The following is a 19,525-nucleotide window of genomic DNA, read 5'->3' as shown; positions in this document are numbered from 1 at the left end:
TTTTTAAATAGATTTGTTAAATCATTTAATTGTGTTCCATTTTATCCTCTATATACTTACGTGACTATTTCATAGGGTATCAGATTAATAACAAGAGTGCGCAGTCTTTTGTGTATTTTTGTGTGAAAACTAAAAAAAGACCAACATCCTAATGTTCTTGTCAGAATCCGAGAGTCAAAAAAATGCCATTTTAAGAAAAAAATAAACTTAAACAAAACATGATGTTGGTCACGAAAATAAAAAATTATCCTGCCATGTTAAAATAATCAATTTGAATACTAATTTCTAGTTTCTCTTGTTATACTCTTATTTTACTGTTCTATTTTTATTCTCATTGTTGCTTTTTATTTTTATTCTTATTGTAATATTTTTCTATTTTGTTTCCATTTATACATTTTATATCTATCTATCTATCTATCTATCTATCTATCTATCTATCTATCTATCTATCTATCTATCTATCTATCTATCTATCTATCTATCTATCTATCTATCTATCTATCTATCTATCTATCTAATCGTATGGCTGCACTCCTACCAGACACCCGCTAGATGGCAGTAAAAACTATTCCGTTGTGTCCTTTCGCCCGTTTAACCAAAACAAGGAAGAAATCTCAGCGCTCTGTCTAATGCTATAATCACAAAAAGACGCGTCCACACACTTCATCTTTCTAAAGGACGTTCCATCTTGCAATGAATTCATTGTCAACTTCTCCATACCCAGTAGACACGCCGGAGCCGAAATGAAGGTGCAATTTCATGTAAACTATGTGTCATTTATAGCTTCGCTTCCTGCTTAAGATGATTGCTCGGGGTTAGCTAGCTAGCATTAGCGAAGTAACCCGAGTCCCTGGTATCGCTGGCAGTGTTACTCATGTTAGTATATTATTGCCTTTATTTAACTCTTTAGGTCGTCTAATCCACAATTCACTATTATGAGACGTTAATGTTGGGTGGTTAAAGTTTATTTCCAACAATGTGATACGTCACATATTTCATACATTTTCATTTCTGTTTACAACATATCCGAAAAGGAGTAGTAAGAAGCAGAGCTTATTTAATCCCTCTCTTTTTCCACTTTATAGCAATTACTAACACGTGTTTTCAACGATTTGGTGCATTTGCAAATAGCTGAAATTATGTATAAAGCAAACTATAACCTGCAACCCAAGAATGTACAACAATTCTTCTCAACAAAAGAGGAGAAATGTAACCTTAGAGGAAAATCTAATTTAGAACATATGTATGCTCGTACAACACTTAAAACCTTTAGTATGTCAGTATCCATTTTCTACCGCTTGTCCCTTTTGGGGCCGCGGGGGGTGCTGGAGCCATACTTGCCAACCTTGAGACCTCCGAATTCGGGAGATGGGGGGACGGGGGACTTTGAATGCTCCAGGATACCAAAACATTTTGGACAATTCCAGGCTCCCAACCTTGTGGGAGCAGTTTGGAGCGGGCCCCTTCCTCTTCCAACATGACTGTGCACAAAGCAAGGTCCACAAAGACATGGATGACAGAGTCTGGTGCGGATGAACTTTACTGGCCTACACAGAGCCCTGACCTGAACCCGATAGAATACCTTTGGGATGAATTAGAACGGAGACTGAGAGTCAGGTCTTCTCGACCAACATCAGTGTGTGACCTCACCAGAAGAATGGTCGAAAATTCCTATAAAAACACTACGGAACCTTGTGGACAGCCTTCCCAGAAGAGTTGAAGCTGAAATAGCTGCAAAAGGTGGACCGATATCATATTGAATGAACCCTATGTGTTAGGAATGGTGTGGCACTTCAAGTTCATATGTGAGTCAAGGCAGGTGGCCAAATACTTTTGGCAATATAGTGTATTTTGCTTTATTCATTATTAACATATTTCTTGCCACTTTATGTTGCATATTTTTTTTTGTAAAAATGGATGGATGGATGTTAGTAATGAATTTGATACTGTCACACTTGCGCATGTTGTAATAGGGTGTTCAGGCTTATAGGGTGTTCAGGCTGCTAGTATTGTTTGTTTCCGCAAGTGTAAACGCAGTCCAGGACAAAAAAGACCAGACCAAACAGGGGGACCGAGACTGCCTGAAAGCTGTGTCTCGGTCATGAACGTCTGTAGTTTTTTTCTCTTTTTCATACACATACTGAACATATAACATAAACTGTACATGAAAAGCTGAACTGTATCTGTTCCTTTTATAAACAGGCAGGGGCTTCGTCCGTGTGGGCTTCATGCTGCGGTCTGCTGAATGAAGTTATGGGTACTGGAGCCGTCAGAGGTCAGCAGCCAGGGTTCGGGGCCGGCGCCGGACCCTTTAGGTTTGCACCCAGTGCAGGATACTCCACATACCCGCCCACCAGCTCAGGGAGTCCCAGCCTTGTGTGCAAGTCCTGTGGTCTGGCCTTCTCAGTCTTCAGGAGGAAGGTAGGTCCTGACTCCGTGTCTGTAATACTTTTTGGAAGGCGAAGCATATTCAGTTACACATTGTGGAAAGACATTATATTTAATCATTTTCTGCCCTCCAGCAATCACTGAGAGTGAAGTGGTTACCTTGGCTGACTTCCATGCAGCCAGCATGCGTTCGGTGGAAGTGTGAATGGGTGTGCCTTGTGTTTGTCAGCTGGGATATGCTCCATCTCCCCGTGAACCTGAATAGGAAGTAGTAGTAGTGAGGGCTGCACGATTAATTGACATTGAAGTTTTAATTAGTGGGATGAATTAACAGACGCAGAGGGTTTTTTTTTCTCCACCGTCACCGGCATTTGAGTGACAGACGTGTTTGCCAATCAGAATTGTTGAGCCTCGCATTTGTTCGTCTCTTGCTTCAAACAGTGCATTGCTCTCAGCACATCTGCGCATTTATTTAACAGTATTATTTAACGCTGTGAGCCCTCTTGATAGTCATTCACAATCTTTGTCTCGGTAGATGGAGAGCGGGGCGCCAGCTTTACACACACAGGAAGCACGTACAGACAGTCTTCATCCGTGTCATATTTTTAAGTTACATTTTTAACTAGTGTCTGTGGCACTGGGAGCAGGTGGGTAAAGTGTCTTGCTCAAAGACACAATGGCAGTGACTCGGACGGCGGAAGCAGGGATCAAACTAGGAACCCTCAAGTTGCCGGCATTGCCGCTCTACCAACCGAGCCACGCCGTATGTCTACCATTTTTTAAAAATTGCTCCCACATTTGATTTAATCATAGGCTCCGGCACCCCCGAGACCCCGAACGGGACAAGTGGTAGAAAATGGATAGATGGACGACAAGCTGCTTACCTATTATAGATTCACTCTCCCAACCTTGTGCAGGTCTACAATTGTGTTCCTAATGCCCTTTAACAGCTATTTGGTCTTAACCAGAGTGGAGTTTGGAGTCTGACTGTGTGTGGCTGTGGTCAAGTGTCTGTTATACAGGCGAGTTCAAATAGGCCATTAATACAGGTAATGAATGGAGGACAGAAGCGTTTTGTAAAGAAGTTGTTACAGGTTTGCGAGAGCCAGAAATCTTGCTTGTTTTTTTTTTAAACATTTGTTTATTCCATCCATTTACTACAGCTTATTCCCTTCGTGGTCGCGGGGGGCGCTGGAGCCTATCTCAGCTACAATCGGGCGGAAGGCAGGGTACACTCTGGACAAGTCGCCACCTCATCGCAGGGCCAACACAGATAGACAGACAACATTCACACTCACATTCACACACTAGGGCCAATTTAGTGTTGCCAATCAACCTATCCCCAGGTGCATGTTTTTGGAGGTGGGAGGAAGCCGGAGTACCCAGAGGGAACCCACGCAGTCACAGGGAGAACATGCAAACTCCACACAGAAAGATCCCGAGCCCGGGATTGAACTCAGGACAACTCAGGACCTTCGTATTGTGAGGCAGACGCACTAACCCCTCTGTCACCCTGCTGCCCCCATTTGTTTATTGTAATACAAAATACAATTACCGGTAAACACATGTCAAATGTTCTTTTTTTCAGAAATCTTGTTTGTTTGTTGATAACCAAATACTTATATTCCACCATGGTTTGCAAAGAAATTTAAAAAAAATCCTACATTGTACTTTCCTGGATTTTTTTCACATTCTGTCTCCCACAGTAGAAGTTAACCTATGATGATAATTAAAGACCTCTGTCATCATTTTAAGTGGGAGAACGGGGCCTGATTAAATACTTTTTTTCCCCACTGTACAAATATGAGTAGTAAACTGTAATAATACAGTATTGACACAATCACTATTGTACTATAGTAATAAAAATATTAACTAATGTAACAATACATTAAATAAGTAAAGGCACATGAGCTTATATTTAGTAATTTTTTGCTCTGCATGTCTGTCAATATCAGTAAATATCTTTCAGGCATCTTTTTATATATTTTAACTTTATAAATTTTTTGCAAAGATTGTGTATGTGTTGTTTTTTTTTTAAACTCTGCTTTCTATACAGTGTGTGTAGAAAGTCCTCATCTTTAACATTAATTACAGGTAATCCTGTGTGAGTGATCATTTTAATAGAGTTTTCACACACATAAATAAAAAAAATACAGTTTATTTTTTGCCATTCTTTGCATAATGTGGTCTACATCGGATATTTTCTGTAACTGACAGTTTCAGCGGCTATCTCCATATATGATATAGTTTTAACTGAAGAGCTTTACACTAGTGCGCAATTTTTATCCAGTTGTAGTTCAAAGTTGTAGTCAATAAATTCCTTTTTTCTTTCTTATCTTCTTGTAGTGGGGGAGACTGGCTTGTACATGCATGTGCATTCTAAAATCATTAGCTGTTGCCATTTGTAACAAAAAGTAGAGTACAATTCTAACGTATGTGTCAGTATGTGACTCAGTATGGAAGCGCTGAAAACTACAATATGGCTGATGGGGAGGAGACGCAGGCGAACGGGGCCTGGCCTGGAGGAGGGTTATGGAGCGTAAATAAGACTGCCCACAAAACAGCGCATTCTGAAGAGACGGCCAGAAAGCATCTTATTTTATTATATTATATCGTCTTTATTTTAGTCAGGGGAAAATAGGTTGCTGACGATATTTAAGACGAAAATTATTAGCCAACGAAATGAACACTGGAGCAGATCAACATGTTTTTGTGTGGTTTTTTAGATATCTCTTTCAACTGACATTATTTTAGTGATTAAATAGGGTTTTTAACAGCCCTTACATCCTGATTGCAAGGCAGACATGTTAACCACTCTTCCAACATGATTATGTGCATATACATTTCTAACTGCAACTGTATGTCCAATTTCCAACACTGGTCTCTTTTTCTTTTCAGCATATTTGTAGCGACTGCAAGAAGAGCTACTGCTCTCTGTGCTCCGTGCTTCTGGAGAATGTGCGCATCTGTGCCACGTGTCATTTGCTGAAGGCAACTTCCTTCCAGCGGCCGCGGCTCATGCGACTGAAGGTCAGGGACCTGCGGCAGTACTTGCTGCTCCACAACGTCCCAACAGACACTTGCAGGGAAAAAGAAGACCTGGTGGACCTGGTGCTCTGTCACCAAGGCAGCGAAGGAGAGGACGAGCCTGACACAAGTAGCCTGCACTCGCGATCCCTGTACACGCCGCCCCCTTCGACCACACAGTCTGCCTCGGAGCTGTCCACACTCGCTGCCTCTCAAGAGGAGCCTCTCAGCAGGAGTGATAGTTCTGATACCAACGAGGTCAGCACATTCATTCTTTTTTATTGTAACTTCACATTTAACAAGTACAAGACAAAGCACTGAAGGCGGAAACATTTCTCACCAGCAAAATCAATAACTGACATGGAAACTAGCGTTCATTTGAACGCATGTCTTTGCCAAGGTTAGGCCCATAAAGTGCTTCCCAATTATTTTCTGTTACATCTCCCCTAAAAGTAGGAAATATTTTGCGCACCCTCACTCTCAACCGCAACTATAAATAGTACTATATGTCAATAAAATTTTTAAAAGTACACCTCTGCATAACATTGTTTTCTTATGAACCTTAAAGAAAACAACACACCAGTCTTTCCTCATCTCCCACAGTGAAGCCAAGCACGACGTGCATATTCTAGTTCTGAAAAAAAAAACTTGTTCCTGAGGTCAGCAGGGAAAGCCCCACGATTTGAGGAGGACTGGACTAATAACAAAAGAGATAACAATCATAAAACAATGATTTCTTTAACTGACCATAGTGGAAGTTGCTGCTGTATGACTGGAAATCAATCTGGGAATTGAAGCAGCAATACCAACCACCTGACCAGTTACACATATAGCGGTACCTCAGTATTCCTACGCCAAACTTCTCATACCATTCGGCCAACATCTTGCCACGCTTTTCGTACACCAGGATTCTCATACAGCCTGACATTGTGCTTAACAAACCAAAGGGAAACCTCCATTTACAAACTTAAATGCTTTCCTGAACACGGTTCGTAAATAGAAAAAGTCTAAAAAATAAAATAAAATTAAAAAAATATCTACAAGGAACTGTAAATGTGAATAATAGTTTCCAGTTTTGACCAAGTCCATATTTTAGTAAAGGTTTGTACACTTTGAACTCAATATAAAGCGCTATACAGTACTGTATATCAAACAAACATAACAAGGAGGTTATGGATCAGCTTTCTATTTAATAGTAAAGCCAAAACAACAACAACAACTAACTCGACTTTCCTCCTTGTTTGCACTTTTGCAGCCGCCCTGTCAACACACACACACACACTGTCACTAGCCCTGTGGTGCACTCACAGTTTGAAATCACAAAACTCCTTAACTTTAACATCCAGGTCGCAACAATGATTAGGAAGAACAAAGCCAAAACAACTAGCGAGACTGTCGTCCTTGTTTGCACTTTTGCAGCCGCCCAGACAACATGCACACACACTGTCACTAGCCCTGTGGCGCACTCACAGTTTGAAATAAAAAAAACTCCTTAACTTTAACATCCAGGTCGCAACAATGATTAGGAATAACCAATTAAATCCATTTTACCTTCTTGGTAATGTTTGTGACATGCAGCCGCAGAATGGTTTAGGAGACAGTGTCGACAGCGCTGTGAATACTTTTTGAATGTTTCAAACCACATCGCTTGTCTATTGTTTTCTTTAGACTTCTATTGAGATAGCAAATCTAGACAAAAGCTGTAAAAAGGCTAAACAGCCGTTAAAAAGCACACAAAGGAGCTAAGTAGCTAATGACAGCACTGCTGTCCCGACTGAATGAGCACCGGAGATTCTCAAAATGGATTGATGAAACAATTGTACACTGAGACAAGATCCGTACAACAGAGCATATTTTTATTCAGTCTGTAGTTTGTAAATCAAGGTTCCATTGTAGTTTGTTTACCATCTGCATATCAATCAGAATCTGCGGAATAGAGTACCCAAACAAAGAAGCCCACGCGTTGGTGACTCAGTCTCCGTGCTTTTTTAATTGACTGCAAAATAAGCCACAATGGGAATAAAGAACGTTGCATGTGTCAGCACTTTGATATAGAAGGTGAGAAACACTATTGAATCCAAGAAATAACTATGAAGGTACCACTTCCTGTTTTTAGTAAACGTAAAAGGGATGTCAAATAGTCATTTATTAATTTACTCCGTCTTTCTGTATTCTGTATGTTATGTGGTTCACTGTATATATGCAAACTTAGCCTGATTTGGGACCAGTAAGCCTTTCTATGAATGAAAGCAGGCAGCCATTGTTGTACTAAAGACATCACTGGCATCATCAGTGTGTTTTCTTGCACATACTGAATATGTGCTCTTTGTTCTGATGCAGGACATTGGTGATGCAACATCGGTGTCACTCCTAAACTTGGATCCTAGTGATATCACACCCGAGGTAATGGTGTAATGTTAATGCAAATGCATGAGTTGTTTTTTGACACAATTGCTTTAGCGCAAAAGAGGATTTTTGCCTGCGGCTCACAAGCCTCCTTTTTTTAACGCTACAGACGAGTCCTCAGGCGTGCCGTCGGCTCAGAGCATCTCTCACGGACATCTCCAGCCTGAGGGACATTGAAGGCCTCTCCGTCAGGCAGCTGAAGGAGATCCTGGCTCGGAACTTTGTCAACTATTCAGGGTGCTGCGAGAAGTGGGAGCTGGTGGAGCGAGTCAGCAGACTTTACAGAGAGACTGAGGAGAACAGGAAATCGCGTGGGTATTTTTTTGGTTACTCAGAACAACCCGTCTTTCTATTTTTAACTATAGAATACACTAGCCCTAGTGTGTCAATGTGAGTGTGAATGTTGTCTGTCTATCTGTGTTGGCCCTGCGATGAGGTGGCGACTTGTCCAGGGTGTACCCCGCCTTCCGCCCGATTGTAGCTGAGATAGGCTCCAGCGCCCCCCGCGACCCCAAAAGGGATAAGCGGTAGAAAATGGATGGATGGATGGATGACAATTTATGCTCCTTAATTTTTTGCAACACATGACACTTGCATTATTGGGAGGATATTCAACAACATTGTTTTGTGAGCCACATTTTCAGAAAGATAAGGGGCTCAGACTTCTCTAATTGCTAATAGTCTTATTTTGTATACTTAATAGAACCAGCGTCCTCTGCAGTAGACATTTGATTTTTGATTTTATCAGAGCTACAGGAGGGCTTTGCTACTTTAAGAATCTGCTGCAAAAATGTAAGTCTCTCCTAAGTTTTTTCAACTGCACTCTGAATAGCCCAAATGATGAAAAAGAGAGGACCTAAAATAGAACCTTGAGGAACACCACTAGTATAACTAAAGCACAAATGACTACTGACTGCATCTGAAGTAAACAAGCAACAGCAACACCTTAGTTACATAAATCACATTAGGAAAAACTTGGAGGGGTGCCTTAAGGCAGTGGTCCCCAACCTTTTTGTAGCTGCGGACCGGTCAACGCTTGAAAATGTGTCCCACGGACCGGTGGGGGGTGTGGGGGGGTGTATTTAAAATTTTTATTTAATTTTTTTTTTTACATAAATAAATACAATCATGTGTGCTTACGGACTGTATCCCTGCAGACTGTATTGATCTATATTGATATATAATGTATATATTGTGTTTTTTATGTTGATTTCATAAAATTTTTTATTTTTTTATTTTTTATTTTTTTATTTTTTTTAAAATTTCTTGTGCGGCCCGGTACCAATCGCGCGGCCCGGTGGTTGGGGACCACTGCCTTAAGGTATGCCTCAATTATGTAAATCACAAGTTTGGACCCCAGTGTTCTATGTTTGCTAGCAAAGTTAAAATGTCAATGCAACTGAACTCGGGGGCTGGTATGATGTCATTCCCGGGCCGGATTTGGCACGTGGGCCGCCAGTAGACTAGCCCTGCCTTATTGTATGATCTTAAGACACTATACTATTACTGTATTTGTGGAACACAAGGTGCACTAGGCTATAAGGCGCACTGTCGATGAACGGGTCTATTTTCATACATAAGGCGCATCGGATTATAAGGCACATTAAAGTGGCCACACTATGTATTTTTCTACATTTAAAACGTTTCCTTGTGGTCTACATTACATGTATTGGTGGTTATTTAATCAAAATGTTACAAAGATCATGTTCCTTTCTGACCGTATCGTCGCGATGCGCCGGTTTGTTGGCGGGTCCTATTTACGTGGCTCCACTTTGACAGCGTTTTCGCTCCGTCATCTTTTGTTGTAGTTCTTAACGCTTCCATAGCGAGGTTACTGACAAATAAGTTTGAACTAGGGATGTCCGATAAAATCGGACTGCCGATATTATCGACCGATCAATGCTTTAAAATGTAATATCGGAAATTATCGGTTTCAAAATTATCGGTATCGGTTTCAAAAAGTAAAATTTATGACTTTTTAAAACGCCGCTGTGTACACGGACATAGGGAGAAGTACAGAGCACCAATAAACCTTAAAGGCACTGCCTTTGCGTGTTGGCCCAGTCACATAACATCTACGGCTTTTCACACACACAAGTGAATGCAAGGCATACTTGGTTAACAGCCATACAGGTCACACTGAGGGTAGCCGTATAAACAACCTTAACACTGTTACAAATATGCGCCACACTGTGAACCCACACCAAACAAGAATGACAAACACATTTCGGGAGAACATCCGCACCGTAACACAACATAAACACAACAGAACAAATACCCAGAACCCCTTGCAGCACACACTCTTCCGGGACGCTACAATATACAACCCCGCCCACCTCAACCACCTCATGCTCTCTCAGTGAGAGCATGTCCCAAATTCCAAGCTGCTGTTTTGAGGCATGTTAAAAAAATAATGCACTTTGTGACTTCAATAATAAATATGGCAGTGCCATGTTGGCATTTTTTCCCATAACTTGAGTTGATTTATTTTGGAAAACCTTGTTACATTGTTTAATGCATCCAGCGGGGCATCACAACAAAATTAGGCATAATAATGTGTTAATTCCACGACTGTATATATTGGTATCGGTTGATACCGGAATCGGTAATTAAGAATTGGACAATATCGGATATCGGCAAAAAAGCCATTATCGGACATCTGTAATTTTTGAGCACCGTGCGTAATGTTCTATATTCTCAATAAAAGATTTACAGTAAGTTTTGGTCCTTGCTTACCGGTACTTGCTACCGTCGTTTATTGAACAGGCGTCGTCAACCTGCAGTGCACACGTATGACTGCCATGTACTAGTCACCCTTATCATTTAACCATTTACCAAAAAATAGTTTCAAAGTCGGTAAGCACAACTAGAATTAATACATAGATTAGGCGCACCGGGTTGTAAGGCGCACTGTCGATTTTTTAAAAAGTTGAAGGATTTCAAATGTGTCTTGTAGTCCGAAAAATAGGGTAGTTATATTTTGCATATGAATGCATGAGTGCACCTTTTGATCTGTATCAACACAAGTACTCTAAAAAAGTGGATATTTACATTTTGGTAAAACATTAAATTTGTATTTTTTTCATTTTCTTGCAGTGGAAAATGTGAGCAGTACTGTAACCAAAGGTAAGCGCCCGTGTGAGTTTGCCTTCATCCTACTTTTTCCAAAAAGCAAATCTAAAGCTAAAGCACAAACGGAGCAACGTCTTTTTCTAAATGTTGCTCAAATCTCTCCTCCCACACCAAAGTGGTGGCCTTCCCCCCTCCTATCTGCAATGGGGCCATTGGAGGTAAGTTTACTAACTGTGGTCCGTGTCATCCTATAAACACCATCTACTGTCCTCATCAACACCATCGTTATTAAACCCTGTTATGCGTATTATCACCATGTTCCTGCATGTGATTTAAGGTAGTGGTCCACCATAGAATGTTCACATCCACAATTTAAGCAAGTAATGATGATGAACTGTGTTGTACGTTTATTGTCTATCAAGTCACTGCTTTAATGTTGTCCTGGGAACCTCAGTATGACCGGCCTTAAACAGAGCCAACATGGGGCCACTCTCCAGGGCGTCCCTCGCCACATTGCGCTTCCATCCATTCATTTTGTACTGCTTGTCCCTCCCCGGGTCCCGGGGGTGGCTGTAGCGCTTTAAATTGTAAAAAAATAAATAATTCTGAAGCATATTGTACAACATTTTTGGCCTAAATTCAGCATTTGCAAGCATAAAAATGGCTAAATGAACAAAAAATATCAACCTTGTGGTTAGAGTGTCCGCACTGAGACTGGAAGGTCGTGAGTTCAAACCCCGGCCTATAAAAATGGGACCCATTGCATACCTGCTTGGCACTCAGCCTTAAGGGTTGGAATTGGTGGTTAAATCACTAAATGATTCCTGAGCGTGGCCACCACTGCTGCTCACTGCTCCCCTCACCTCCCAGGTGATGAACATAGGGATGGGTCAAATGCAGAGGACACCTAGTGTGTGTGTGACTATCATTGGGACTTTAACTTTAACACTGCAGTAGCATTACCCATAGCAGCAGAGTGCTCTGTACCTGTATAGTATTGTGGCCACTGATTGACTCAACCTCGGGCAGCTTTACTATATTTGTTTAAAGGCGTATACAGGGGACTAAAGGTTGTTATTTATTGTTCAGGTCAGTGGTTCTCAAACTGTTTTCACCAAGTGCCACCTCAGAAAAAACGTGGCTCTCCAAGTACCACCATCACGACTAACATTAAAATACAGTAGGGTAATAGGGCTAAATATTCATTAAGATATAAAATATTTTATATTGATATTTTGGCCACTGTAACATTACACACAGTTCAAACAGTAACTGTGTTTGAATATATGAAAATAAAACACTGTACTTTAATCAATTGATTCTTTGGTGTACCACTAGTAATAGACATACCACAGTTTGAGAAGAACTGGTCTAGAGGGCTCTCATAATGTAGCAAAATGTATTTAGAAAGTTGTAAAAAGTTTTTCATGCTCTACGTATGAAAATGTGTTTTATAATCGATTATTTCTAATTTAACTACAGTAGTTTTATGAAGTAATGTAATAATATTGCACAATATTTACCTTGGAGAGAGGACTCTTACAGTAATTATTTCCAGCTGTTTCTCTGTCAAACACACAATCAGCAGTTTTTGACATATTTTCACTTAAAACACCAGATGTTTTGGTCGGATCTTACGGGATCCATTGTGAAACTGGCTATTGCTTGTATTAGAATTATTACGTCTGGCTCATTAAGTATGCGTGGTGGTCAAGCCAGCGTCTGTTCTCAATGGGCACTCTGCGCCATTTAGCCTTTCCCGAAGAAAAATGCCCTATTCTGGTGTTGTTTTTGGCTGTACGAACCGTTCAGATCACAAAAAGGATAAAGGTTTCTTCAGAGTTCCTCGAGAGGTTATAAAGAAGGACGGAAGAATGCAAGATTTTACGAAAGACGACGAGAAAAGTGGCACACACTCCAGTCCAACTTAGGGAGCAGATTGGAAGAACACACGAGTTTGCAGTGACCACTTTGTTAAAGCTTTGTTTGATATACCGTATTTTTCGGACTATAAGTCGCAGTTTTTTTCATAGTTTGGCCGGGGGTGCGACTTATACTCAGGAGCGACTTATGTGTGAAATTATTACCACATTACCGTAAAATATCAATTAATATTAATTAGCTCATTCACGTAAGAGACTAGACGTATAAGATTTCATGGGATTTAGCGATTAGGAGTGACAGATTGTTTGGTAAACGTATAGCATGTTCTATATGTTATAGTTATTTGAATGACTCTTACCATAATATGTTACGTTAACATACCAGGCACGTTCTCAGTTGGTTATTTATGCGTCATATAACGTACACTTGTTCAGCCTGTTGTTCACTATTCTTAATTTATTTTAAATTGCCTTTCAAATGTCTATTCTTGGTGTTGGGTTTTATCAAATAAATTTCCCCAAAAAATGCGACTTATACTCCAGTGCGACTTATATATGATTTTTCCCTTCTTTATTATGCATTTTCGGCCGATGCGACCGGAGTGACTTATACTACGAAAAATACGGTACTTTACTTGTTTAGTATTTACCATTGAAGTATTCTCTTAATATTGTTTATATTTTATTTTTAACAAACAGAAACCAGAAAGTCAGGGTAAATAATACTTTGTCAGGAAAGCTACTTCTACGTCTCCCCTCTTGTTTATTCTGTACACAAATGTGTCAGAGTCCATATGATAACAGGACAAAAATCAAATACAGTGACGATTCAGTAATTGTTAGTTTGTTAAATGGATATGCAGTCCCAGGTGGCAGCTGTCTGTTGCTATATCATGGCAATTTTAGTTTGTTTACATGGAGGCGTCCTTGCAAGACGCAAAGTTAAATCACGAAATACAACCTGACCTGAGCTAATGTATCCGGGAGAGTCTTGATAACAATTTTCTTGTGTCAGCCACACACAAATTAGTTGTAGGCCTTCGTGCTGTTCCAAGTTTTCATCTTTGTTGCCGCGTACAATGACGTCTGGAGCACAAGATACAGTTGCCAGAAAAAGTATGTGAGCCCTTTGGGATTACTTGGATTTCTGCATAAATTGGACAATAAATGTGTTCTGGTCTTCTTCAGGAAGATCTAGGCCGCTTGTGTACTCAGATAGTTCGTGTGCTCCTTGCTGCACACAGTTTTTTATTTTCGGGAAGAAGTCAGGTGACAAAATACAAGGAACACTAAGTAATAGCGGGGATGCTAAGCCTGCTCAGTTGTCTTGTGGTTAGAGTGTCCGCCCTGAGATCGAGTCGAGTCGGCCGAGTGTCAGATTCCAACACTGATAACATCTATTAATCAGACAAGAAGCAAGGAATCATGCAGAGACAGAGTTCAATTTGGCTCATATGAGGAGACACGTGTTTTGGTACTGTATTCTGGTTACAGATCCAAACTACGTTCTAAAAGTCCAGCCCGCGTGCCTCCTCTATTTATTTGGAAGGTCCCTGTTACATCACTGAAGCTGTCGCTGAGGGAAGGAGGTACCGTAATCTCCACAACTCCAGTTAGACACAATATATGATTACAGAACAGTGGTTCTTAACCTTGTTGGAGTTACCGAACCCCACCAGTTTCATATGCGCATTCACCGAACCCGAACTGTAATCATAAAATTGTGTTATTATATTAAAGAAATACTAATAAAGATATATTTTACAAACGGAAAGTTACAGGAATGTACACATGATCCCATGTTTACATCTCATTGTGCAACATGTTAATGTTTTAGTGGGAAAGGGGTACACATTATTTCCAAAGCAAGACCCCCACCCAGACATATAATACTAGTACACAGCTCATGAAAAACAATATGTTATAGTCATTGTAAGTGGGCCAAAACACTTATATTAGAAAATAATCTCATGGAAATGACTGCTGTCATTTGATTATAATAATAAAACATCTAACTTGTTATTTAGCCAGGTTTGGGACAGGTGTGCTGCAGGTGTGACCACAGTGCATGTGCACGTCTGACGTCGCTCACATGTACTCCACGGAATGCTCAGGGAGTTTTTGCGTTTGCTCACGCTTATGGAAAATTAGAGGGAACATTGTTTGGGGGTATCCATAATACGCCGACAGGGAGAAGTTTGTGTTTACACAATGAGTCGGGCGTGTCTTGACCTCCGCGGTGGAGGCTCTGCCGAACCCCTGAGGCCGACTCACCGAACCCCTAGGGTTCGATCGAACCCAGGTTAAGAACCACTGTTATAGAATAAATGAAAATGAGTTGACGCAGGTCATATCGCCTTGTCTCTGCTCTGTCTGCGTCACGGCGGTGTTCGGCCTTGGCAGTCAGCAGGCCGAGTCTGAACACAACACTGATAAAGATGGCTGGCAATCTTTTGGATTTCCAGCTTTGCACAGACACAAATATACCACTTCAGCACAATTGACAATCATTTATAGCAACGGCCCTTAAGCATAAAGTTAGTGTGATAATATATACATAATTATTCTAACACCGAGTCATACCAAAGACTATAAAAAACCTCCCTGCTTGGCACTCAGCATCGAGGGTTGGAATTGGGGGTTAAATCACCAAAATGATTCTCGAGCGCGAACACCGCTGCTGCTCACTGCTCCCCTCACCTCCCAGGGGGTGGAATAAGGGGATGGGTCGAATGCAGGAAGTAATTTCACCACACCTAGTGTGTGTGTGACTACCAAGGGAGAAACCCCGTTTCCATATGAGTTGGGAAATTGTGTTAGATGTAAATATAAACGGAATACAATGATTTGCAAATCATTTCCAACCCATATTCAGTTGAATATGCTACAAAGACAACATATTTGATGTTCAAACTCATAAACATTTTTTTTTTTTGGCAAATAATCATTAACTTTAGAATTTGATGCCAGCAACACGTGACAAAGAAGTTGGGAAAGGTGGCAATAAATACTGATAAAGTTGAGGAATGCTCATCAAACACTTATTTGGAACATCCCACAGGTGTGCAGGCTAATTGGGAACAGGTGGGTGCCATGATTGGGTATAAAAACAGCTTCCCAAAACATGCTCAGTCTTTCACAAGAAAGGATGGGGCGAGGTACACCCCTTTGTCCACAACTGCGTGAGCAAATAGTCAAACAGTTTAAGAACGTTTGTCAAAGTGCAATTGCAAGAAATTTAGGGATTTCAACATCTACGGTCCATAATATCATCAAAAGGTTCAGAGAATCTGGAGAAATTACTCCACGTAAGCAGCATGGCCGGAAACCAACATTGAATGACCGTGACCTTCGATCCCTCTGACGGCACTGTATCAATCTCTAAAGGATATCACCACATGGGCTCAGGAACACTTCAGAAAACCACTGTCACTAAATACAGTTGGTCGCTACATCTGTAAGTGCAAGTTAAAGCTCTACTATGCAAAGCGAAAGCCATTTATCAACAACACCCAGAAACGCCGCCGGCTTCACTTTCCCAACTTATATGGAAACGGGGTTTGTACTTTAACTTTAACTTGCAACTTAAAGCACAACAATTATCCGAGAGACAGCTCTTATCTCAAAACACTCTTAAGTTGAGGTACCGCCGTATTCTTACAAATCAGCCATCCATTTCTCATCGCGGTCCACTTGGACCGTCGCCATTTTTGACCACAAAAACCCCTCACAAGCATTTTTCCTTTTGGTCCTTTGCAGACGGCGAGAAGAACCCGCTGATGTTCCGCGACGAGAACCTGTGCAGGATCTGCATGGACGCCGCGATCGACTGCGTTCTGCTGGAGTGCGGCCACATGGTGACGTGCACAAAGTGTGGCAAGAGGATGAGCGAGTGCCCCATCTGCAGGCAGTACGTGGTGCGGGCCGTGCACGTCTTCAAGTCCTAACGCACTCAGACGGTACATCTTCATTAATGCTCCTCATTGGAGAAATAGCTTCTATTCTTTCCAGTAAACATTCTTCCCTCCAGTCATTCACAGTACCGTATTTTTCGGAGTATAAGTCGCTCCGGAGTATAAGTCGCACCGGCCGAAAATGCATGATAAAGAAGGAAAAAAACATATATAAGTCGCACTGGAGTATAAGTCACATTTTTTGGGGAAATTTATTTGATAAAGCAACACCAAGAATAGACATTTCAAAGGCAATTTAAAATAAATAAAGAATAGTGAACAACAGGCTGAATAAGTGTACGTTATATGAGGCATAAATAACCAACTGAGAACGTGCCTGGTATGTTAACGTAACATATTATGGTAAGAGTCATTCAAATAACTATAACATATAGAACATGCTATACGTTTACCAAACAATCTGTCACTCCTAATCGCTAAATCCCATGAAATCTTATACGTCTAGTCCGGGGGTCGGCAACCCGCAGCTCTAGAGCCGCATGCGGCTCTTTAGCGCCGCCCTAGTGGCTCTCTGGAAATTTTTCAAAAATGTATGAAGAATGGAAAAAGATGAGGGGAAAAAAATCTATTTTTTTGTTTTAGAATGTTTTCTGTAGGAGGACAAACATGACACAAACCTCGCTAATTGTTATAAATCACACTGTTTATATTAAACATGCTTCACTGATTCGAGTATTTGGCGAGCGCCGTTTTGTCCTACTTATTTTGGCGGTCCTTGAACTCACCGTATAGTTTGTTTACATATATAACTTTCTCCGACTTTCTAGGACGTGTTTTATGCCACTTTTTCTGTCTCATTTTGTCCACCACACTTTTAACGTTGTGCGTGAAGGCACAAAGGTGAGTTTTGTTGATGTTATTGACTTGTGTGGAGTGCTAATCAGACATATTTGGTCACTGCATGACTGCAAGCTAATCGATGCTAACATGCTATTTATGCTAGCGATATGTACATATTGCATCATTATGCTTCATTTGTAGGTATATTTGAGCTCATTTAGTTTCCTTTAAGTCCTCTTAAATAAATTTATATCTCATGACACATGTAATATGGCTTTTAATTTGTTGCGGCTCCAGACAGATTTGTTTTTGTATTTTTGGTCCAATATGGCTCTTTCAACATTTTGGGTTGCCGACCCCTGGTCTAGTCTCTTACATGAATGAGCTAAATAATTTGATATTTTACGGTAAAGTGTTAATAATTTCACACATAAGTCGCTCCTGAGTATAAGGCGCACTATGAAAAAAACTGCGACTTATAGTCCGAAAAATACGGTATCTTAGTAACAACCGACGGTACGCAAACGGTGCCAAACAATGGGCGGAGCTTCTCACCCCATCACATTCTTCCACTTTTTAGCAGGATGCTTTGCTCACTCGACTTGAAGACCACCACAGGAGGCTAAAACAGCATGTTTACTAATTATTGAATGCTCACGTTGTGTCCTGCAGCCCACTAACTAACTCCATGAATGACCAATAAAAGGCAGCGTGTGTTTGCACTTCTTTTCTCAAGATCAGGGGTCCCCAAACTATGGCCCGCGGGCCAGATCCGACCCCCTAGCATCCAAAATGTTTTTTTTTTATTTTATTTTTTTAATCTTTAATTTCTAATCCATTTTCTACCGCTTGTTACTCTCGGTGTCTCCTAGCCACTCAGGCAAATCATATTGTCTAAAAATTAATATTCCCATCGATAACATGACAATGTTAAATGTTGATGAACATCAATGTTAATTGATGTTAAATGACAAAACGGATTAACTCGCTGGAATATAAAGACAATGTATATATATATATACACACACACAGTCCGGCCCCCGGCCAAATTTTTTTAACCCAATGCGGCCCCCCGAGTCAAAAAGTTTGGGGACCCCTGCTCAAGATCATCACAGCAATATTCATCTTCTCCGTTGTCGCCACGCTGGGGACAAAACTCGGTGCTAAACTCACTTCACCCTCTTTGCTATTTTCTAGTGCAACTGGATATAATCTGAATGTGTTTTGTCTACTGTCAGAAGTGGAATGAAGTGTATTATTTTTTTAATTTTCTGTGAAGATTCAAAGATAAATGTTAAGTGATATAACTTGCTAATGTACATTGTAATGCGTATGAGATGTAAATAGCTATATATTTTTTTTCCATTTGATTTCACTTGTGTATAGTAAAATGATTGACATGTCCCTTGGATTGGAATTACTGTTTTTCTTGAGTGGATATAATCTGCTTGTTTTTTTTTCTTCCACCCTTTTTAACCTCTCAGAATTCCATGTTATCCAGCTCTGAACTTGATTACCTCCACAAATGCTGCTATTAGACATTACTAACCCTTTTAACCGCATCAGAGCAGGTCGCACTTTTCTTTTTGGATTGCAACCATTTTTGTCTTTGTATTTGGGACTGTTTTATTTTAATAATTAAAAGACTTAATTCAAGTTGGTGTCAAGTGCAGTTTCTTTTTGAAAAAAACAAGGTAATAGTACAAATGCAAGTATTTTAATGCATATCAGTTTTTCTGAATTTACAAATATAACCGTGATTCTCCTGAGGTGATAGCAGGTTCATCACAACACAAGACAACCCCAAAAACACAACACCGACCGCATCAAAGTGACATATTTACACATCGTTGCTTATTTTTAAACAGATAATGTCGTGTAAAAATCAGTGCTCTATTTGTTTCGTCGGCTTCCAACTACTTTTGCTTCTTTTTGGATAAAATATTTGATCCTGCTATTTTAAAAGACGGGTTACTCGACGCTTGAATAAATACA

At 40.5% G+C, this 19,525-nt stretch overlaps 1 protein-coding gene across 3 annotated transcripts; it reads left to right on the top strand.

The window, feature by feature from the left end:
- The first annotated feature begins 613 nt into the window (after positions 1–613).
- rnf34a (ring finger protein 34a) lies at positions 614–19,180 on the top strand. 3 transcript variants are annotated; one of them, XM_062051163.1, is made up of 8 exons: positions 614–749; positions 2,203–2,421; positions 5,287–5,673; positions 7,756–7,818; positions 7,931–8,132; positions 10,918–10,947; positions 11,070–11,111; positions 16,536–19,180. In XM_062051163.1, exons 1-8 carry the CDS (start codon positions 744–746, stop codon positions 16,721–16,723), a joined length of 1,137 nt encoding a protein of 378 aa, XP_061907147.1. In that variant the 5' UTR covers positions 614–743; the 3' UTR covers positions 16,724–19,180. The 3 variants fall into 3 exon arrangements, with proteins under 3 accessions (XP_061907147.1, XP_061907146.1, XP_061907148.1); XM_062051162.1 differs by having other exon boundaries at positions 614–761; XM_062051164.1 differs by lacking the exon at positions 11,070–11,111 and having other exon boundaries at positions 614–761.
- The last annotated feature ends 345 nt before the right edge of the window (positions 19,181–19,525 follow it).

This window comes from Entelurus aequoreus, linkage group LG06 (genome assembly GCF_033978785.1).
Source record: "Entelurus aequoreus isolate RoL-2023_Sb linkage group LG06, RoL_Eaeq_v1.1, whole genome shotgun sequence".
NCBI lineage: Eukaryota > Metazoa > Chordata > Actinopteri > Syngnathiformes > Syngnathidae > Entelurus > Entelurus aequoreus.
Note: the sequence above shows the minus strand (reverse complement) of the source record. Positions and strands in the feature narration are given on the sequence as shown.